Raw genomic sequence first — 24,497 nt, 5'->3', positions numbered from 1 at the left:
TAAAAGGGCAGTTAATCCGACTTAACTTTGCCGTCTGTCTAGGCTATAACACTATATCTAACTCGTTAAGTTTTAGGACTTACAAACAACCGTTATGTAAATAAAACTCTCTGGGACTTGTTGCGAGAGTTTAATTAAATAATAGTTATCTATAATCGCGAACTCATGATCAAGCGAAAAAAACACTCGCTTAAATAAGAAACAGTATGTAAAGCAACAACACAAAATTAAGTGAGTTCTAAAGCAATATTGCATCTAAAATAAATACTTCGGTATTTTCTAGCGGACGCAGCCTAAACGTTTCAAATTACAAAAACAAAGAAATCTAATTGCAACAACAAATAAATCAAATCCACAAATGTTTGACAGCTGAAAAGCCACAAGTTTTGTTAAATATCTACAGGGAAACTCTCTTCGAAATTCTTTTGAATTGCAAAAACAGACGCTATATATCCGATAACAATCGTTTACTACTAAATTTAAGGCTGATAATAGCTGTTTGCTACTAATTATTTTTTTAGAAATTTAATTTTTTTATATTTATTTAATCATAATAATCATACACATATACATATGTACATATGTATGTAAGCATGCCAACTCAGTTTAAAAAAAAAAATATATGTTTACATCTTAGTTGCGCTACTAGCCTAGTCTCATCAATGAATTTATCAATGAAAACTGGTATGCGCGTGAAAAATACTCGCTCTCATAGTGAATTCCATCGGCGAAAAATCATATACATATATCTATATAAAATATATATATTTATAAATATATAAAAATGCGCCAATCTGTTTTGTACGTTCAGATTTTATGCTTTTGATCCGTACAGTCGTATTACTTATAAAATTGTAGCATACTTTTAGGCGCACGATGCGCTGAATAATTAAATTCAGCAGTGTGGTGAATTGCACTCAAATATATGCTCACAAGTGATTGGGAAGTGGAATTGTAATGAGAGGAAGTGTATCGGTTGTTGATTTTACCCCTTCTAATATGAGATTACATTCTGCTTTATTATCGAAAAACTTCCGGCGCCGCCAAGTTGTATTTTATCTGTTGTTTGTTCATATTTATGTCGCTATAATGTCATCGTGTAGATTGAAAATGCCATAGTACTTTGATAAAGTATTCATTTAATATGTAATGGGTTTAAGCTAGATCTACTATTCTCAGTTAAACTTAGTCTGCCATTTAGAAAGTATTTTATTTATTGCGTTCATGACAGATCACTGATCACTTACTGATGCAACTGCTACCTATAGAGGTGGGAAATCTCGAAAAACTTTCTAAACTCGTATTTTTTGGGGGAACCCTAACATAAGTCGGAGTTTTACAAAATATTTAATACTAAATTGAGATACCTAAAGAACACAAAATAAGTACACCACGGAGATAGTTTTACAAGGGTAATACTTACATTTACTTACACTTAGTTAATCCTTGGGAAAATTACGAACAAATTTGAAGACAGATCAGTCAGATTTTTTTGGGCTCCTCTTAATAGATGATAATTTACATCACTTTGTTCTTCTTACGTATTCTTCCACATTCTTGTGGTTGTACATTTATACCGACGGTGTACTAAGTATATTTCACTTATATACAGTTGTCCACAAAATAATAGGAGTGCCAATATGAAAAATGTATTTGGGTGCAGAACTCTTTAGGATCTCAGGAAATTGATGGGATAAAAAACGGTGTATATAACTGGGATACTGGCTTTATAATACAAATCAAATTTTCCATCTATTCACCGTTATTTTAATACAGTTTTGCAAGTTCTCAGAAGTACTTGGTTTTGCATTCCACAAAAAAATAGGAGTGTTAGACATTTCCTTAATAAATGAACTATAACTAAAAAAATATTAACGAAATTGGAAAAGTAAGTAAATTTCCATTATCTAGAAGCAATTTTAATTAATTAAGGTTAATTTAATCAATGTGTTTTTCTTAAACAAATTCGAGAAGTTATCAAAAAAATTAAGAAAATTACTGAAAACGTGTGAGGAGCTCTAGAAAATCGCAGAATAATCTGCTGAAATAGTAGCAAATACATTAATTACAGTAATAAATATGAAACACGTGAACAAAATTGCAAAAAAAAAATAAAAAATTTAATACAGGTGATCACAGTATAGGATATTACCGCGAAATGTATCCCTTTGCATTAGCTAGGAGCATCCAAGGACGAACCAAATTTGTCAATTATTACTTAAATTGTTCGTATTCTGTTGCCACAGAACAAAAAATCTGAGAAAAGCATCGCTACTAAAAAATAAAAACATAGAAGCCCGTAAACAATTTGCAAAAAGAAACGACTCCCAGCCAGCCAGTAAATGGCGGCACATATTGTCTTAAAATGAATACAAAATTGAATGTGCTGTAACCTGTACTAAGGTTCAAGAAACATTGTTAGAGGTCCATATAACACGAAATAATATCCCCAATTTACAGCAAACATGGTGACGCCAAAGTCATTATATTGAGTAGCTTTTAAAATAGCGGAGTTTGTGTAATTCTTTTGATGAAATGCATCATGGATCACAAGGAATATATCAAAATGTTAGAAAAAGTATTGCTTCCAAGTCCCTCATGGAATATACCATTGATGTGGAATATTCATTATTAATTAGCCTAAACATATCAGAGAGTGGGCAAATAAGTGGTTAGGTGTCCACGCAGTTGAGTTTACGGGTTGGACTATTTAGACTCCTGACCTCAACTTCATTGAAAACATGACGACCGATATCAAAAACAGTGTTACTGAGAGAGATCATAACTATAAACAGCTTCATTTCTGATTTGTTCAATCATTCCAATCTAATCTTATTTACGAATCGTCCATAATTTGATTATATGAAGTTTTTTTTTTGAATATCTCACTGATTATTGATTAAGAATGCAGTCATCTTATTGAATGTCATGGATATCTTGGTCAACATGAAAACTATTTTTTATTTATACCACGTTTAAGACAATAATTCTTGACTCAAACTATCCTTTTTGATTCGAAATTGAGTGTATTTCGCTTATACTCATTCCCACATTCGCTGAATTAATTTATAAATTTATAAAATCTAAACAATTCTAGTTTTAATCAAGTCAAGTTGTTATAAATCATTCAAGACATTCTGACGAACGCGTGTGCAAATGAGTCTAATAAACATAGGACGTATATTTCTATGAATGTAACTCTATTCATGTAATGCTTGTGCATCAAAAAACCACAAACGATTGCTCGCTTTCTACATAAATACTATGCTATTGACATTGAACCTGTGCTCTTGGCAATTATGAATTGAATGTATGAAAATGATTTGACGGCATATAGAAATCTATGAATGATGATTCGCCGTTTTTAGAATTAGTCACAACGTTAAAGAAAAACGTAACGTAAGGTTAGTGACGTCTGTTTGTTGGCTGTTCATGGTCTACTCTTGCTCAGTTTTGAGAGCGCGGTTTGAAGCTGTGTGAATAAATCGTCACAATTTTAAGACGCTTTTTCATATAATTATTTTTTTAAGCTCAAATTAATTAATCATTAATAAGTGTTAAGTGTGTAGTATATTAATTCATGTTTTTTAAGCGCGTGGGTATTATTCTTAATAACTGATAAAGCTACTCGGTGGTTGTGAACATTTCTTTCTAATTATATGCATATACTTTTTATTTTTATATATGCATGATTATTATATTCTAACTGCAATATGCTTTATGGCGTAATAATATATTATAGAAACAATCATTAAGCTTAATTTAAATATTTATAATGAGTTCAATTAAGACATTATTTAGTCAGAATGCTTTATGAGAGGTTTTCAGAACTTTTATTATTTACATATTTTTATAAGAAAATTGAGAAAAAATAAGAATAAGAGAGAACTCTGGGATAAAATTTAAAGAGAATAGTTTTCGTTCAAAACCCTAAGTGAGCTAGTTGGCTTAGAAATGAAATACCTAAACATTGGGATGGGTTGTGATGGATTTTTAGCTTTAGGATCATAACCTCATCAAAACTTTACTATGCAGCTATAATGACGGGTCTACAGACTGTCAACTTTACAGTCATCCTTTGATTTTGAACCAAAGAATATAAATGTTTAAACATTTTCGTTGTTTTCCGAAAATTATTAATTTTTCGAGGTTTTAGAGTGGTGTAACCTTTACTTCTTTTTAATCAGCTCTAATATATGGTACATTGCTTTGGATAAGCTTCTTGTGCGTTACATTTTGATAATGGTCAACAAAATGTAAGAATCTATAAGTATGTAGCTGCTTGATTCAGAATTTCTTCAATGATTCTTACTTTATTTCTCAGTTAAAAGTTTCTAAACTTAGAGGTCCAGTGTAGATGTTAATTTATTTATATTTTGGAACTTGGAGAACGTAGTTACTGTTCTATCAGATTTGCTGAAAGTCAGAATGGCAAACCAATTCTGATTTTTTTTGATAAATATCATAATCATAATTTTCGTCTTTTCGAATATAAGCAAACCAATATTCGAATCAGCTGTTCTGCTATTTATTCATGGGGAAAAATTAGCAAGACGTTTTTTTGGAAATGTAATCATAATAATTAGTTCAAAATATTCAAAAAAAATATTAAAGTTTTAGGGAATCACAGTAATTCGCTTTATGCTCAAAGGAAGTTAAAAATAGTAATTCTTTTTATGTAAAAATTTACATATTTAAGTGTATATATAAAGTGGAACTTCTCTAACTCGATTCAACATAATCCACAAAGAAACTTCGAGTTATAGAATTTTCATTAAAAAAGACAATTTTTCAAAAGCTGTAAAATATAGATCTATTCGCAGTTTTATTTATTTTCTTCCCATAAAGTTTTATGTACATACGGCTCTTGACGTCTGTATCCCATTCCTTTGTTACATGATTTATGCAATACATAAGTGTAATATTATTTTTTGTTCTCCTCCATACGATATAGAGGGACTCTTTTAAAATTTTGCTTCGATTATACAATTTTAAATTTTGTATTAATTGTATTTAATTATGGAAGAAAATTTTTATGGAATTTGCCTTTCAGTGCCACTGTATATTGTTTAACTTTTATGTATGTAAAAAGCTAGATATTTCCATGACCTAATCTGAATTACTTATTTTGTAAACTTCTTAGAATATTTTATTTTTTCCGTTGAATTCAATAATTATGTCATTTAGCGTTCTTATTTTTTTAATAATAATTATATTTTTTCCAAAGCGTTTTAACGGCACATCAAAATAAATTTGAACAAAATGTCTCAAATCTGTCAGGCCTGAAGCTCTTGGTTTGTTTCTTATAGTTAAACCGATAAAATTGGTTTTCATGACACGAACCAGAATTTTTTGTCTGATTGCGACAACTGTCAGATTCCACAACAACCCCGTTTAAGTATATATATATATATATATTTGGCGTAGGAACCGCTTTAAGCGATTATAGCCGAATCCACCAGAGCGCGCCACTCATTCCTCCTTTTTGCTTTTTGGCGCCAACTGGAAACACCAAGTGAAGCCAGGTCACTTTGCACTTGATCTTTCCACCGGAGTGGAGGTCGTCCTCTTCCGCGACTTCCTCCAGCGGGTACTGCATCGAATACTTTCAGAGCTGGAGTGTTTTCTTCCATCCGTACAACATGACCTAGCCAGCGTAGCCGCTGTCTTTTTATTCGCTGAACTATGTCAATGTCGTCGTATAAATCGTACAGCTCATCGTTCCATCGTCTGCGGTATTCGCCGTTGCCAATGTTTAGAGGGGACATCAACCAGCTGGGTAGAGGCACCTTCCCAATTAAGGGTCCGGACATTCCAGGTGCATGCCCTTAAATCTTTATCCTTAAAACGTATGCAGGGGTCGTCATCAAAAGGGCGGTGTCTCATCCGAGGCTCTGTGTTTGTTTTCATTGGGGAGATTTTTTTATGTGGTGGGTCCCAAGCCCTACGCACAACCGCAGAAGCGGGCTTCTCACTTTAGCTCGCCTCCAAACGGATGTCTGTTAGCTACCCAGGGGATACTTGGTCTAAAACCGGAAGTCGTGAGCTGCTTGAGTCATATGCAAAAGAATCGTTCCTGGCCACTCCCAAGTGAATGGCAATCAGAAACTTTCCTCACTTGCGTGAACTTCTACATATGACCCCATCCCCCTATAACATTAATTTTAGTCTTTTGAAAAAACAAACAGTATTTATTCATTCGTCTACATTAATGTTGTGATAAAGTCCTGTTTCCATATTGTGCCAGCGCTACTTCCAATCTTCGAAACACTTCTCAAACTCGATTTTTGGGATACCTTTGGCTATAGCTCTTTCAGCGATTTCTCGTATGCTTGTAAAACGACAGCCCTGTAAGGTTCTCTTTATTATTGGAAATATGAAAAAATCACACGGAGTCATGCCTAGCGAATATGGAGACAGGACATAAGAATGGCAAAGAAATTCATTGAAATACTTTTCTGACAAGATGTGGGATTGAAAGCCTTCATATCAGATGTACTATATATCTGGGACCATTGGGATCTGGGACAAGATGTGGGATTGAAAGCCTTCATATCGGATGTACTATATATCTGGGACCATTTTGCTAACGTATACCCGATTGTCTTGCGAATGGCAGATATTATAGAATTATGATTATAGAATACAGCAGTTTTCCGAAATAACGAACACATTAATTGTTCGCTATATCGAATTTTTCGTTAATTCGAGTACTCACTTAGAAGGTATTTTTATCAATAAAAATGAGTTATATATCCGTAAATTGCAGTTTAATAAATTGCTTTAGTAATTATTTGTTAAAAAATGAAACACCATAACAAAACAATTCAAATCCAATAAATTCATCCAAAATGGACCAATTCTGACACTCATACTTCTATTTGGTGCTGATCAATAATTTTAAGCTTTTTTTATAAAATTCAAAATTTTTTCAATTTGCACATTTCTTTTGAATTTTTTCCAGTTTTATTTTTAAAACTGGTTCGATGTTATTCGATTTTTTCCTCTTTCTTCATATGTCTTCTTCATGTTGTTCGTTAAACCAAGTACTTACAAATCCACGATGTTCGTTATTTACGGTACTCAATGTAACAAATTTGCTTGTTCGTTATAAGCGGTTTTCGTTAAAACGAATATTCGTTATTTCGGAAAACTACTGTATGTGAAAAAATGATTTCTGGACTTTAAGACAGTAGTTAGTACCATAGTCAATCTGAATTCATTATTTATACCATGATCTCAAGAATAACAATCAACTATATAGTGAGATCTTAGCAAAATTTGAATATTTCTAATTTTACCAATAATATATACCGATCTTCATCTATTTCAATTATCACCAGCTATAGAAAACCCACCAGCAACGAACTTGGCAACTCTTTCACTTTTTTCTGAACTTTTTTTTCACTTCTGCAGTTCAAATTACGGCGCATATTAATTAAAGAACATTAAGAAAAAAGTATGCGAAAAAAAATTTGCAAACGATGCATAAATTGATTTAGACTCCGTCAGCACCACCACCACCACCAACAATAACAACAACAACAAAGTAGCACAATATTTATTTTGCGCATCAACATTGTCAGTTTGGCGCACTGGAAATTACCCAATGACCGATGGGTGCTCTCTCGGCTTTTTCAGACGAGTAGTGCGCTTGGTTTTTTCTTTTCGCGCGCTCTATTAGCACACGCGTCATACGCATTCCGGACGGAGTTCAGCTTGATACATATGTGGGTCTGCTTGTGAGTGCATTGTAGTTATTTCCTCTCGATGATGATGTTGATCAATTTATGGTCAATCAAGCAATAAATTTAGAATATTTAAAAACGCCATCTCGTCATCAACGCAGCAATTTTAAAAAGTCATGCTGAATATACACACATACATATATTTATATAGGGCTGGTGGTGTCATAACGGCATGATGATTGCACGAATTAAGAGAAATGCGAATTGTCAGTGTTTGACATGTGCAATTGAAAGCCAACACAAATTTTATTTATATAATTCTGCTAGTATTTAAATATTATATACATAGTCGCACATACATAAAATACGTTTTAGTGAATGTTTTTTTGGCGCGTAGAAATATATTTTGTCATTGATCAATTAATAAGCAAAATTTATCACGTGCTGGCATGCGCTACGAAGGTGTTGGTATTTTTGTAAAAAAATGTCACTTTTTCACGTACTAATTAGTTTGCACCCGTTAGAATGTGTTTAGACATTAATTTGTATTAGAAATTCTTCCTAGCGAATTACTTTTTTTTGTCAAATAAAATTTATGGCATTTCTACTGTAATCGTTGCTCTAAATAATCACTTTTATTACTTGGAAATATTTTGATTAATTTTTTAAATAATTCTCATGAGTTTTTTTTTAAATATTATCTCATTTTTTATTGTTGATGTATGGTATTTAATTTTTTAATAATAAAAATATATATTTTTTTTATTTTTCTTAAATTTTTTAATAATATCTTTTTTTTTGAAGTTTTAAAAAATATATTTTTTTTATTTTTTAAAATAATTTTCTTATATTTCTTAATAATATTTTGCTAATTTTAATGACATTACATGAACTAGCACTAGCTGGTTCTACAGAAAAAAAATCCAAAATTCTAACCTGAAAATGTTCACGGTCTTTGAAATTCCTCACGGACTTATGACTCTGGTTTGACACGGACAATGAATTGGTATTGTTTTGTATTTAGTTGGAACCTGAGCGATCAACACGTAGATTCCGCCAACTGAGTATGTAGGGGTGACACTCTGCAGAAATGGCTGGCGGGTTAATGCTAAGGCTGCCTTCGTCCCATTAAAACGCTGGCAGGCCTCATAGTACGTCCCTCTCCTGTCATCATTCAGTTGATGTATGTGTTAGGTGCAGGCTGAGAAGATTACCTCTTTGCGCTGGTCGGCTTCGAACACATTGCCTCATAACGGCGTGTGACAACCCTCGTGTTAGCTTCTTGACCGAGATAACCTAGGGACCATTAAAGGCGACTACTTTCCGTGTGATGGATAACGGCTCTGAGTAAGACCCATACAAATTATTTTCACTAAACCTACAAATCCGGACGTGGGAGAAGATACGAGGTGGAATCGCCAGCATCAGTACAGGAGCCTCTGCTAGGCTCATAGTGAAGTCTGGGTCTGTAGCAAATACTAGAGGCTTGTGTAGAAAACAGGTGTCGGCGGCAAGGAAGTTGAAGTTAACACTAATATGAGTATCTTCGATATTTGAAAAGTAAATTTGAAAAAAAAAGCTTCTTATTATCGATTGAAAAACCTACATATCGATTAAACGATTTTGATCAATTTGTAAAATTATTTAATGCTGCCATGATAACAATTTCTCTATCGATCTCTCGCGAAGATTTACAGGTTTTCGAAGTATTTCAGTTAATTCCTACTTATTAAGACCTCAAAAACTCGCTAGATGGCACTGGATTCTCATTATCGATAGAAAAATCTACATATAAATCGATTAAACGATTTTGTTCAATTTGAAAATTGTTTAATGCTTCCATGATAACAATTTCTCTTCCGATCTCTCACGAAGATATGACGTCAATAATAAATTAACCACAAATTTTCTTTTTAATCAGTTTAATCTGATATTTCATCTCTACGTGGTCTACTCTGTAAACTCTTCAAAGCGATGCATAACTCTTTGAGAGTGCCACTCTTTTCCTCGTCATGTGACGTCGTTTGAAATTTAACTGCACAAAAAATACAACAATGCAAAAATAAAAAATAAAAATATCATCGCCTTCCTATTCTTTATAAAGTTGAGTGGGTATTTATAAAACAATAACCATGCTAAGAAAAGAATTCACAATTCTTTAGATGCGTCGCCGTTTACGCATGCTAAATAAGTAGTGGAAAATTTTATGAATGAGAATACTTCAATTTTTTTACTTGTCTCATTGCATTCCAACAATTAACGCTCAAATTCATATCTATATTTGTGTACATTCACACTTTACATTATGAGTTTATGTTTACATAGATATACCCTATACGAAATGTTGAGTGTAATGGTGTGCTTCTAGCTGCTTTATAATCTCTGTTTTGGTATTTTATCTTAAAGTGGAAGTAGTTAAATGAATATGATAGTCGACATAACTGAAATATTAATTAACTATTAGAAGAGAGTTTACTATAAAGAGAACCAGTTACAGTGCAAAGACTAGAAGAAGAAACTATAATTGCAATAGAAAGACTTTTTATGAATTCCATTAGTTTTCGAAAATTCTAAAATTAAAAAATTTCGAAAACATGTGATTTCAGAAATGTTTTGTATTCGGACACTTCATTTCGGATTATTTTAAAATTAATATTTTCGAAATATTGAAAAAGAATGTAAAAATGTCTGTGACCTCTATATTTTCGATTTTATACATGTCAATACGACGCTGCGATTAAGAACATTGTAGGATAGTGGGTTATGACTCAATGACGACTATGGAAATTGAATTGTGCTATTTTCGAAATTTCGGCATTTTTGAATTTCGAAAATATACGATTTCGGAAATTTTTCGTTAATTTTCGAAAATTCGGAATTTTTAAATTTCGAAAATATAGAATTTCGGAAATGTTTGGATCAAATGACTTGATTGGAAATATTTTCAAATGGAAATTCTCGAAATTTTAATGAAATTTTGGTGTAAAAATGGGAGTTGCGATCCCTAAATCGTCTCAATGCAACCCTGCAATTAAGAATTATGTAGAATGAGTTTTGATTAATTCAATTCGCTTCAAAGTTTGATCTCAAATCGCTCTAAAAACCATCCACTCACTGGACATAAAAATATTGAGTCCTATAGTTCAAGTAGCTCATTAGAGAGAGAGAAAGAACCATAAGCTCTTCTAAAGCACTACCAGAAGTGTGAGCACCATATTATAATTACAGTTGAACTTCCATAACTCGAACTGCTCTAACTCGAAGTTCTCCACAATTCGAACTATTGAATTGGCAATAGAAGTCAAAATTCATACAAATTACCTTCTGTAACTCGGAAGTCTCTCTTGATATATAGTTTTTTTGTGGATTATGGTGATTCGATATAGAGAAGTTCCACTGTATTATTTATGACAAACTTGTTTTCCGTATTCTAACGATTGTTTCCTACTGGGTTCATTCTATTCAAAAAAATGAAACCCCAGACTTAGTCATTATTGATACATTCAGTTTACACTAAAGTCAGCCGATAGTAAGTAAGTAGCTGTCTGTTATTCATATCTTATGTGCACACTTAATACTAGTGAATGGGAAGGTTTGTAATCCCGACGGTATGAGTATGTGTCTAGAAATTAGAATGTTACTAATTAAGTTAGAAAGCCACTAAATATACAATATGCTGCAAATATTTTGCAAGTCAGCTGCCCTTTGACGTATTTACGATCATTTCTGCATAGACTATAGGGTTATTTAGAAGTGTAATTATTTACAATATTTACATGATTACAAATGTGTGTGTGTGTGTATATAATTTTATCTATGAAATCGAATTCTCAAGAAATTCGCTATGACAATTTTATTATTTGCTATCTATCTATTTTTTTCTTATTGATAGATATATATGACATATATCGGTATGAGTGTTTGAGTATATATGTATGTATGATTGTTTGCAAATATATATGTATATATATATTTGTATGTATGTATGTATATATGTATGTTTGTATGTATATATTCAAATTAAGCACCATTATTTTTATTGATAAGATATTGTCTTGTTATCATAACAAACTGGAAATATAAATATAAGTCTTCCTGCTATTTAATATCATTACAGTTATAATTATTATGCTATTTTCCGCTGTAAAAAAATTATTAGCACTTTTTTATTTAAACAATTGAGTGCACTAAAACGTAATATGATGAAATAGAAATTCTTTAAATATAATATTCGCAATAGTTGTTGAAAAAATGATGGCTACTAAAGTAATAATATGTAATAAAACCTGTTTCTTCTTAATTGCGCTCACGTGGTATATATAATAATATTTTTATTTGTATATATATTTACACTTTATATAGTCCATTTATAAATAGCTATTAAATACGGTACTTTTTCCTTAATATTTTTTATGACATCTTTGCTATTATAGCTCTCCTGCTGCCGCTATTATCAGTACATCCTTTGTCTATAGTTTTAAGTAACCGGATGTGCCGGTTTATACATACATACATACAAATTTGGTCCTTTTGGTGTTTGAAAATATACAAAAAAAGGATATGAAGGGTATTTGCTGTGCATTTTTTTTCATTTTGTGGTTTTTGTTTTTTAATTTAACCTTGGAGCCATACCAAATTAGTTGTAGTGTTGTTGTAAGTGCCATAAAGGTATTTGTCCAAAAAATTCCAGACTCTGCATGATCACTTTTTTTTGTATGTAGTAGTAATCATTAGAAATACTTTAAAGGTGAATCTATTTGTGCTACTGTAGAACTACCCAATGCTGCTTCAAGTGGCGTCTAGCTTAACTATTTTATGATTACTTTAAGGCATATGCACATATATCAAGAAACTTTTCTATAAGTATACTTGTCACCTAAATTTATGCCAGAAAGATATATTTTGAATAAAACGTAAATTAATGTAAATTAATGTAGTTGTTGTTGTAGTTCTAGTGGAAATATTCAACAAATAATTTGTATTCTTTCCATCGATTTAACAGTTCTTGACCGTATATGAACTGTATATGGTTAAGAAGACTTGAATGTCGTCTCCTCTCCCGTTAAGTGGCAAAAACATTTTTGGTTATTAGACTGGTCCATCTTTGCAATAGATGACACTTCCAGCCTATAGATCCAATAAATCGAATATGCGATATCATAGTTGAATCGTTTCTGGATCCTAATCTTGCATGACGAATTGTGACAACTGACTTACACATTGCGCCAACACTATAACTCTTTTATATGCATATGTTGGCTTCGTATATAGATGGAAATGAAAAAAAGCAAAAATGGCTGTTTTGCAGTAAAGCACAAATGGAATGAATGAATCTTTAAGATTTAATTTTTAATTTTCTTAAATGAAAATGTGTATGGGAAGTACCAATTAAAACCTATGAAAGACGGAATATGAATTCGAAATATTTCTGAATTCAGTCGAAATATCTAATCTATATATTAGGTTGGCAAATATCTTCCGCTCTTTTGCTCTTTATTTAATGCGAATTTCGGCGTTAGTGAACTCCATGTTTACACGTCGGTCAAGCGATAATTTGAATTGAATTCTAGATATATTAATAAAACTTAATATACGTTACAATTAGCGATATGGGACTGTATTGTAGATAGGCGAACCCGGACAAATGCAAAAAATAAAACATGAAATTAAGAAAAAATAAGGCTTTTGCAACAGATATTCACAGCACGGAAGGACAGCTCAACATCAGTCTGTCCGGTCGGACATTTGGTCAAGGAAAAATTTGATTTAGATATCTTAATATAACTTAGCTCACACTTAAACCTTGATACTATGAGAATGTTCGTATTCTTGATGGCCAAAATCGGACTTCTGCAACGACTTAAAAATAGTATAATTGTTAAACAAAAACAACATTAACTTCAAGATACAGCAATTGCTATAACATTTGTATCTATATTTTTAAATAATTAGTTAAAATAAAAATTTCAATTTATCTAATAATTAACCAGAATAGAATTTAATAATAAATACTTATACCTTATCTACAGCAATGCGTTGCCCGGCCACTAGTTATATATAATTACTTCCTTTACTTCATATTATCCGTGCCCTTAGATCTTCATCATATCCTCCTCTATTTACCATAAAATATGTCTTAAATAACCTTAAATATTCAACGCAAATATCTTCGAAAATCCCAAAATTTATCAAATCGTCTAAATTAATATTAAATGATCTAAAAATGCAAAAAAAACTATAAATTGATATACATATGTATTTTTTGTATATAGCATAGCGAAATGTTCGATTCACCAATGAGTGTTATGTCTGAGTTTTGCTCCTTGTTAAAGCAGCAATAAAATAATTTAGTTGAATTGTATACCAGGGAGACGGTGCCTATTTAATTAAAGTGGCATAACTCTTTATATATTTATGTGTCTACTAGTTTATACCAGTTTATTTAATTTATACCAGTTGCTGTTCGATTCACGAATTTCTAAAGTCTGAAAGCATAACATAAATTTGCTATGTATATGAAGATTCAACAATGAGAAAATGCAATATTCATTAGTCAACTCATTTATAAAAAGCTAAACATAATTGGTAGAAGATAGTCTTTTTAATGACATATTTACTTTCTTGAATTCTTAATGACATTTCATTCGCTACCACGCGCCATGCTTTAGTATCAATTTGTACAGTAATCTAGTTCAATTGTATACTAGAGAGAATGTGACTATTTCTAACTCGCCATTTATTACGCTCTCTAATAGATTATACCAGTTTATTTGATTTATACCAATTGTTGTTCGATTCGTAGCTCTCAAAAATTTGGCGTTATAACAAAAAGCTAACAAAATATGATTATGAAAATTTAACATTAAAAAATAGCAACCTGGTTAAATGTAATTGTTAGTGGACTAGTTATTTTCGGACCAGTTCGTAACCAGTTGTTGCTCTAGTTGAAAACTAGTATCATTAACTATATGCACATTTACGATTTAATATTTATATTAATGACTTTCATTTATTTTCGTCACACAAGTGAGAACTATTATTAGAGTTCCAATTGCAACAGCAACAACAACATTTGCTAGATTGCACAGAAACTGGCGCACTCGCTTGTAAACTCACTCTCACTTTACTAGCAATAAACTATAGTTTTTCATATGATTTTTTAAGCGCTTCGAAGTAGCGATAGATATATTTATATACAAGCGTATGTACATTAGAATGTTTCTATATATTTATGTGTATTTGTATGCATGTCTGTATTTGTGTTTGTCTGTGTGTTGAAAGCGAGACAAAAGTGATTGCATTTACAACTTCTAAACAACCACTGCTATGCATACACCGCACATAAGTACTTAAGTATATTATATAAACGTACAACAACAACAACCACATATCAGACACACATACATAAGTTAAAACGAAATTGAAAACGCAGAGAGGACCTCAAACTGCTGCCAGCAGGACGAACTCACACACAGACCTGACTGTCGAACTGACTTACCGACCGACCGACCGACTAACCGATCGTTATACGAAAGTCGACAGTCGCACGTTTTGACCGACAAGCAGCCGAAGCGTCAAAGAGCCGTTATTCGTGTACCAACGAAACAGGGGAAGCAGCCGACAAACAAAGCAGGCACACAAACACACATACAAACATAAGCGTTCTATATGAAAATCAAACAAATGAATGAACATAACGGACATACACACACACACACACCCTTACTTGCGTATGAGGGCGCAAACGAACAAACCAAACCGTCAGCACGTTGAACTAACTAACTAACATTGACGTCGGTTGAAACGGAGCTCTAGCGGCGATGTTGGTGCTTGTCTGTGTTGGTTTAAGTGACTGCATTTGTCGGTGGTGGCGCTATAGTCGGCCGTATTGCCGTGGCTCTGGCTCTGAACTCCGATTGTGCTCGTTCGTCGAAATGGCAATGTTGGCATTCTTGCTTTGAATGTCAAACAGTGCGGTTGTCTCTTTTCGGTACTCGTCAATTTACACCAGCTAAGCGACAAGACAAATTAGAATTCACATTTTTTTCCATAATTTTACTTAACAGCTGCATAAGTAAACATAAATTATTTAAAAAAGTAATCTCAAACGTAACGTAAAGTTGATATTTTTTCGAAATTGCAATTTTTCGTACAAAAATACGAAATTAGCGCTAAAATTAAATTGAAAAAAAAAAATCCAAAATTTTTTTTTGAAATAAAAGTACTTAAAAACGCATTACCGTTGCGTTTATACACCGTAATTTAGTTGCTGTAATTAAAAGTAATTAAATACCGTATTTCGTAATTAAACACAGACTGTTCGAAACGTATAACGTTAGCATACTTAGTAGCATAGAGTTCAGCAGTTAAGTTTGGAAGTTTCTGGAACAGTTTGACAAGCCATTGACAAAACGTGGTGAAGTCGTGGAGTTGTCGTTGTCGTGTTTTCGAAAACCCCCGTTTTATGTACTTAAGTCAACACGCACAAAGCGGCACACTTAAGGCTAGTGATTCTACGTAAGCGTCAAAGTATACGTATACGTTACAACAACAAGTAAAAACGGCGCCATTTAAACATCATCGTAGCAATAAAAACAACAACAACAGAGCAAGGTCGTTTAAGAATCTCGAGACATAAGATTTTCGGATATAAGTTCAGTTTAGCGGAAACGGCGAAGAAAACATCGTGATCATGAGTTTCCACAAGAGTGACTCACGCACGCCGCTGGCGCCAACGTCATATACCGTAAGTACTTAGAAGTTTGTTAATTGTTAATTCGATATCGGTAGTTGTACAATATATGTAGCTTATGGTTATATACTCGTATTTATTTACATTACTATTTTCTATGCACTTGTGACTCGGCAATTGCTACTTGGAAGAACGAAAATACCCGGTTCGAAGCGATTTGTTGCGCTTTTTGCCAGCATATCAAATTGTCATTAGTTGTCGGCAGACCTGTGTCTCGAGTATAATGAAAACATATGTACATATGTTTGACAATTTCTATGGATCGGAAAGCAGTGCTGGCGTGCTTCGCAAGCGCTTCATTAAATTCAATTTCACATTTTCATATTTTCAAGTTTACGCTGCGCTTTTTCTAATGCGTCGCAAAGGTTGGAGCATTGCATAAGCAACTCTGTGTGTGTTGAATGTTTATGTGCGGCATGAAGTGTGTGTTGTAGGGTTTTATTAATGAAATTGAGTGTTAGGTAGTTGTGTATATGTTTAAATTGTATTTCTTTTTATTACAAATTTGATTGATTTGCGTTTGATGCGTGATTTGTGACGTATCTATTGCGTTCTATGGTATTTATTTGTATGAAATTTGTTTGGAGAAATATAGTTGATTGCGAATATATTGTTAAATATTGGCTGTTCTACAATTTAGTATTAAATTAAATGGTAATTCGGTGTGAATTTCGTCAAATGATGACATTTTGAATATAAATATAAATATAATTTTTTTTTTTTTTCAAATTAAAAATTTGTTCTTCTCTTCAACTAGAATTTCTTGTAACATATTTATAAACCGTCTAACAAGTATTTCAAAATTTAAATTAATTTTTTTATTACAAAATTCATATGTATCAATTTTTATTATTATTTACATCTTTCATTCAAAATATATGTAAATATTTTTTATTTAAAAATAATACTACTTATTTTACTAATTTTAACTTTAATAATTCGACATGAAAATGGTTAATTTTAATACAATTTATACGAATTAATATAAAACATTTATAATAATAAATAGAAATATTTTTTTTTTTAAATATTTTTTACTTAAAAATTTGCATTTTAAAACATTAAAAATATAATTATTTTTTTTTAATACTTTAAAATGTATTTTTTTAATTTTTCAAAAATATTTTTTTAAAGTTGAAATAAATAAAAAGTAAGTTTTTTCTGTGTTTATTAAATAAAGTACAAAATTCAATTTAAAAAAATAAAACATTTAAAATTAGCATTAATAATAACTTCTTCAATTCAGTTTTATTACATTTTACCAGCGATAATTCAAAAAATATTTTCCAAAATTTTAATAAATTAATTTGTTTATTTAAAAGTCCTAAATATAGTTTATATATTGTTCAAAATATTAGAATACATATATAGAACATAATTAATTTAAATTAAAAAAATAAAATAAATATTTTTTTTTCAAAAATTTGATAAAAAATTTTTTTTTCCAAATTTAGAAAATTATTTAATTTTTTTTCCAAATTATAAAATTATTTAATTTTTTTCCAATATCATAATATTTTTAATTTAATTTTTTTTTAAGTATTTTTTTTTATATTTTATAAATTAAAATTAAAATTTGTTAATTATTTTATAAATATTTACAAATTGTCATTATTCTATTTTTTCCAAAATTAGAAAATTATTTATTTAAAATTTTCTTAAATTTTTTTTTATTTTTTATAAACTAAAATTAAATTTTTTTAATTATTTTATAAATACAAATTATCATTATTTATAAAAAATCCAAATTTCTTTTTACATTTAATATTTTTACAAAAACGAAGCTCATTAAGGCAAATGTGGAAATACTAAATTCAGCAAAATCACAAAAATTAGTAACAAATGAGTCATGCTTTATTACCACTAGCTAACTTACAATAGAGTAACTGACAGCACTTATCATTTGCGACTTTTCTTTTATTTATTTACAACAAATTGTTGTAGTTGTAATTGCTGTGCTTTTTTTCGCCATCTTATCGCAAATTTCGACGCTTCCGTGTGCATATCAAACTCATGATATATTATTGTTTATCTCTAAACAACTATAAATATATGATTAAATGCAAAAACAAATATTTGTTTGTACGTATGTATGTATGTGGGTGCACATAATTAGCCGGGTCTATAATTGGCAAGGTTTGATTGCATGCAGTTTCGTAATAAAAGCAATAAAATTACATACATACATATAAATAAATATATAAGTAGTTACGTTACCGGCGTTGCTGTAGTGATATGCGCGTAATTAATAAACGAATTGGCTATAAAAATACGTTTACAAGTATATACATATATGTATGTGTGTTTGTGTGTGTGCATAAAAAAGCAACCCCCAGCGTTTGTCCGCTATTTCGGCTACTAACACTTCTATAACTCCAGCTAACAAACAGCTAAACAAGCAATGCACCCAACCCAGCGAACCAAACGCTGCACCTTACCACCCACCTAACGGTATATCTATGTAGATATAGTAAATATGTGCTTGCAATCTGCCATCAGTTGCATGTCTTTATATTTACCATTTTGAATGAGTATGAGTGTGTTTGTTTGTATTTGCCATCTATTCATGTGCTGTGTGTGCAGTAGGGATTTTTGTGGCTACCCACTCAACCAATTTCTTGCCGGCCACCACCCTCAAAAGCGTATGTCAGTCAACTTTGTGGCAACACACGCAATACCAAGTGCCCAAAGCGGCGGCGGCGGCGATGGCGCCTGCAGTTCCACTATGGCTGAGTGTAGCTCTGGCAGTCACTGTGGGTTGGCGTTGCTCATTTCGCCTACTCAGCAGTTTTTTGTTTTGGTTAATTTGTGATTTATGAAGCGTAGAGTTTTGTGTTGATATGGAGGAGATTGAATGTGTTGAAGGAAATTATAGCAAATTTCTCTGTCTCGATAGTAAACTTTTAAATTTTGTATTATGCTCTGGTCGAAATGTTTGATTTATGGGAGGAAATTTGTATGAAATTAGAAGTCCAATTCAAGAGTTCAAGTTATGGAGAACTTCGAGATATAATAGTTCGAGTTATGGAAAGAAATTTGTATGAAATTGGACTTCTATTGCCAATTCAAGAGTTCGAGATATGGAGAACTTCGAGTTATGGAGATCTGATTATTGAAATTTGAGCTATAGCAGTTCCACAGTATTAGCAATTCGATATTGTTTTGATTATTTTAAACACCATTCATGTGTCCTAAAAATAATTTGGTCGACCAGAAATGTTTAAAAAAATGTTTAAGTCCAAAAAAATATGACAATAACTGCAATGAAAGACTGGTACATAATAGGACTTTACTAATATATAATTTGGAAAATGTTTGGAGAATAAGTCAAATGATCGAAAAATTGTTTTTAATCGTTGTTCTTGAAACACATCAAAGATTACTATTTTTATAAATAAGTATTAGAACGTTTTAGCTAGAAATACATTGTTCAATATATAGATTATCGTGGTTCTGACCCCGAGATTTTTGGATAAATATATAAAAATTTGGTAATTCGTAGAAAATTTTCGAAAAATCAGTTGCTGATCTTAGTGCATTCCTAACAAGTGTATCTTTTATTTTTAATGGATTGATTACTCTAATAAGAAAATATATTTTAATAATTATTAATTTAATTTAATTTAATATTATTAATTTTAATTTTTTAAGATTTTTGAATGGTTAATATTTTTTGAATAACTATAACTCTAAGTTTAATATTTTTTCTTTAGATAAACCATTTACATATTTTTTTTGGAAATAAATAAAATCAACTCTATACTCTATTATAAAATATATATGTATAATTTAACAAAGTAAAGACTGGTTTAATAAATTATACATATGCATATATAGCACATAGAATTTTTTATATAGAAAAAATTTAAAATTTTTTGTCTTAAAAATAAAAAATAATTTGGGATTTTTTCTATATTTTTTTGCGGTATTTGAGGTTCATAGTACGTACATAAATATATTTCTTCAGCAACTGCTCTAAGGGCATATATAAATTTTTTTTATGAAACATCAAAAATGATGAAATAATATAAAAATAAAATAATACAATATCAAATGCGCAGTTATAAAGGATTTTTTTCAACCATATCTCGAATTTTAACTGAATTATTAATACAAATTCATATATTATTGCGGTTAAAGAGTGTTTTTACGAAGTGTCGCCTGCTCAAATATTTCTTTATCGCTAAAAGATTTTTTTTTATAATTTATTTTACTACTATATATTGGCCCTACGCTCCAAAAAATTATATATATAGATATATTTAGATACATATATTTGCGACTTTTTCACACTTTTTCGAATACTTTTCCACTGCAATATTTATTATTTATTTTTGAAATTTTTTGCTCGACCTTTTTTTTTCACTACTCACGTTACAGCGATGATATCGGGGTAAAGCACGTTTTTATGCGCACTTACACTACTGTACAGCACAACAGTGTACAGTAACACACAGCAATGTGTTGTGTGAACACAAAAAAAAAAGAATTCTTCTTGCTTGAAAAAACAGTGGAATTTTCCACTGTGCGCACTCTGCATTCAGTCAGTCGGTTCGTCGCACCATACAACATACCAGTTTCAGTTAGCATTTATGCTATGCTAAGCCATTGTCGTTGTACATATAGTATATGTATTTCTTTTTGTCTTTCATCAGCCGCCAGCAAATCACAGTGGCGCGAAAGAGATGGTAAGCAGTGTGCGCGGTGTGCCTGTGTGGCATGCTACATTCGTCATCGGGTAGTTATGTATGTAGAGACTATGCGCTTGTATACTTTGGCCACCGTATAAACATTCTACAATTCGATATCTCGTAACACTATATGCCGATTATAAACCAACCATGCAACAACAACAGCAATAACAATAATTAAACATTTGCCACTGTCGTTTGGCTATCTAATACCCAGTAGACGTTTCTGAGCCACAATTCTTATTGTTGTTCTTATTGTGCTATTTGTAGTTTTTACTGTAGATGTGTGTATATATGTATATATCTTTACCACAACACAAACAATACTTGCTTTTGTTGTACGAGTTGTGACTACCTATCTCTGACTTGGTCAGCATTTTTGTACTGCCAAAGTGCAAAGTAAAGCAAGTAATCGGGCATATATATACATATATAAAGTCAGACAGACGGACTGACAGACATATATACAAATACATATACATATTATCTACAAACTCGCTGAAATGATAAAGTGTATTGCGTTTGTTTGCTAGGTTGCATGGTCGGGTGTTAGGTCGGTCAGTCGGTCGCTAAGTTGTTTGGTCGTTTAGTCTGTAGGTCGTTCGTTTCGTTTGTTTAGTTGGGGCCGACTTTAGCGTGCACATTACACAGCGCCGCACAGTTGGTTTGTTTGCTCATTTACTCACAACAAATTTCTTTTGTGTTTCGGTTTTTTTGCATTTTCAATACATTTTGCATTACATACATACAAACACACTTACACTAATGTGTATTTGTTTGTGTGTGTTTGCGTATTTGCATATTGGCGGCAGCGCATTCTTTTCGTTTACTGTAGTACGTACTCGTAAAAAAAAATTGCACGAATTAGTCGAAATTATTTCACCTTTTCATTGTGCTCTCTTCATATGCATACATATTTACATATATGTTTGTATGTGTATTTGCCGCTAAATATGGTAGCGCTTGCAATTTTTGTTTCGCCTTATACGCACATGCTGAAAATGGGCGTTTTGCTCAGTTTGTAGCGTGTTGCATTTTATAATATGGATATAATAATATATTTGTAATTATTTCCGCTATGCGCTGGCATGCAAATAATGTAACATTTTGAAAAAATTGTTTCACGGAAAGTGGTTCGCAAACTAGTTACAATCGGACCAGTACTGGATTTTTTGTTTTTAATATACTAGTTTTTGCACATAAATATGCACTGTGTCTATGAATTTAGGAAATTCAGAGTGCTAAATTTTCACTTAAACCATAATATATCCTGATTGGGGTTGCCAACTTATAAATTTTTTTGTAAAATTTAAAATATACATTGAATTTATTTTTTTAATTAATAAACATGCTATTAAAATAAATAAAATTAAATAAAAATATTACTACAATTTAATAATTTATTAGAGAAATTTATTCCATAGTAATTTTCAAATTGAAAAAAAATATAGAAACGAAACTCAAAATAATAATATCAACACATGTATGTTATAAATACAGTACAGTAAAATTTATTAAAAATAAATATTCAGTTAAAAAAAATGTTTTTAATTATTTATTATTATACTAAATTTTTTATAGAAAAAATAGTTCATTATTTTTTTTTAGTTAATTAAGGCACCCTTGTGTTAATAAATATTATTAAATATTCAAAATATAATAATTTGGTAACCGAGATAGTATCAGAAAAAAATTTCCATTATATAAAAGTATGCAAATTTTTTTGTTAGTTGGCAACCCTGTTAAACTTTTTTTTTTTTAATTAAACTGCTGCATAGAAGCTTTTGTCTAAACTGTTGAAATTCTTTAACAAAATTTTAAAAATAAATTAATATTTATTGATATCGTGTATGGCAACCCTGAGTGTAAAAACGTATTTAAATCTTTTTAACGATATAGATATTCATTTAATGATTTTTTAACAACAAATAATTATTTATTTAGAAACGAAAATGACATTACAAAAATAAATTTATTTTGGGTTAGTTGGCAACTCTAATTTAAAATATATACTATTTTGAAAAATTGAAAAAATTAAGCTTTTATATATAAGATTTTGTCTTAGTCTAGCAGTTCCTTTATAAAATATTGAACAATTTGATGATAGTTGGTAATAGTATGTTTGTTTACATATGAAAATAATCTCGTTCAAAGCTCGTTCAATAATCTAACCGTTTACGTATAGCCAAATGAGATTATCAATTGTCAAATATGTTGCATTTGTTGTTGTATTACACATATTTCTCTTGTTGTCGGCAATTTTTGTTTACATTTTCATTTGACATTTCTCCTCTTCTTCGCAAATATATCGATAAACCTAGCAATAACACCGAAAATCTAGTTGTATAAAACGAGATAATTTTCTAATCTCGGATTATCAAGAGAGGAATTTTGTATGGGAAATATCGTTTCTTAATTACAGGTTATCGAGTTAAGCTCGTAAATGGAGATAATCTCGTTATATGTAAACATAGTATTCTGATCTCAATATATATCTTCTCTTTATAAAAAGATACCAAAATATACCCTTAAAACTATAACTACCTCTTCAAATGTTCTCCGTAAAAACTATGTGTGATGCAATTCAACTCAAAATTGCTAATAACTCAAAAACTATTCAACTCTCTACATTACAAAGTAAGAATATGGACATGTGTATTGCAAATGCAAATGTGGAAAATCATTAACTCGACTTTTATGAAGCTATGAAAGCATTTTAAGCGATAATTTTCGAAATATTTATACATATTTGCTATTGTTGTTGTTATGTATGTATGTATACAGAAATATAGTAAGTGCGATTGTAAGAACAATTTTCTCTGAACTTGCGATATGTAAATTTGCACATTTTCTACTTGTATGTACATATGCAGTTTGCGTATGCTCAAAAGTTAATGTAAACATTGTGCTATGCAAACTGCGAATTAGTTGATGATATGCATAAATAAATATATAATATATATGTACATATATATGTATGTTAATAGGAATGTATGTATGGGTATTCCACGCATCGTTTTTCCTGGAAAAGTACTGTTTGCATACTTTACATAGTATATGCGGTAAACAAATCGGTTATCGGTAAAGATAATATTAAGTAATATTTTAAAGTAACGGCAGTTCGGGAACATATGCATATGTATGTACTTACAAATGAACAGACACATTTATGTACAAATGTGCAAATTTATGTCTGGAGGCAAATATATAATATATAATAATTATTTATTTTGCAAAAAAATATAAAATAAAATTTAAATAAATATTAATTAATATTAAAAAATACAAAAAGTATAAAAAAATATAATGAAAATAAAAAAAAATAAATTATAAATTAAAAAAATTAATTAATAATCAAAAATTACC

The 24,497-nt window shown here is 30.7% G+C and overlaps 1 protein-coding gene across 3 annotated transcripts in view; it reads left to right on the top strand.

Annotated features, from left to right (window-relative positions):
* Nucleotides 1-24,497, top strand: part of LOC105220976 (proton-coupled amino acid transporter-like protein CG1139) — a 74,497-nt gene that overhangs the window by 24,846 nt on the left and 25,154 nt on the right. The window contains exon 1 of one of the 3 annotated variants that reach the window (XM_029046115.2): nt 15,570-16,434. The exons of the other annotated variants lie outside the window; for them this stretch is intronic. Coding sequence (XP_028901948.1) covers nt 16,381-16,434 — 54 coding nt within the window. The 5' untranslated portion in view covers nt 15,570-16,380. Of the gene's footprint in view, nt 1-15,569; nt 16,435-24,497 lie in introns of those variants that run through there. 3 annotated transcript variants of the gene reach the window in all.

The sequence above is a fragment of the Zeugodacus cucurbitae genome, chromosome 4 (genome assembly GCF_028554725.1).
Source record: "Zeugodacus cucurbitae isolate PBARC_wt_2022May chromosome 4, idZeuCucr1.2, whole genome shotgun sequence".
Taxonomy (NCBI): Eukaryota; Metazoa; Arthropoda; class Insecta; order Diptera; family Tephritidae; genus Zeugodacus; species Zeugodacus cucurbitae.
This window is presented reverse-complemented; position numbering and strand designations above follow the sequence as displayed.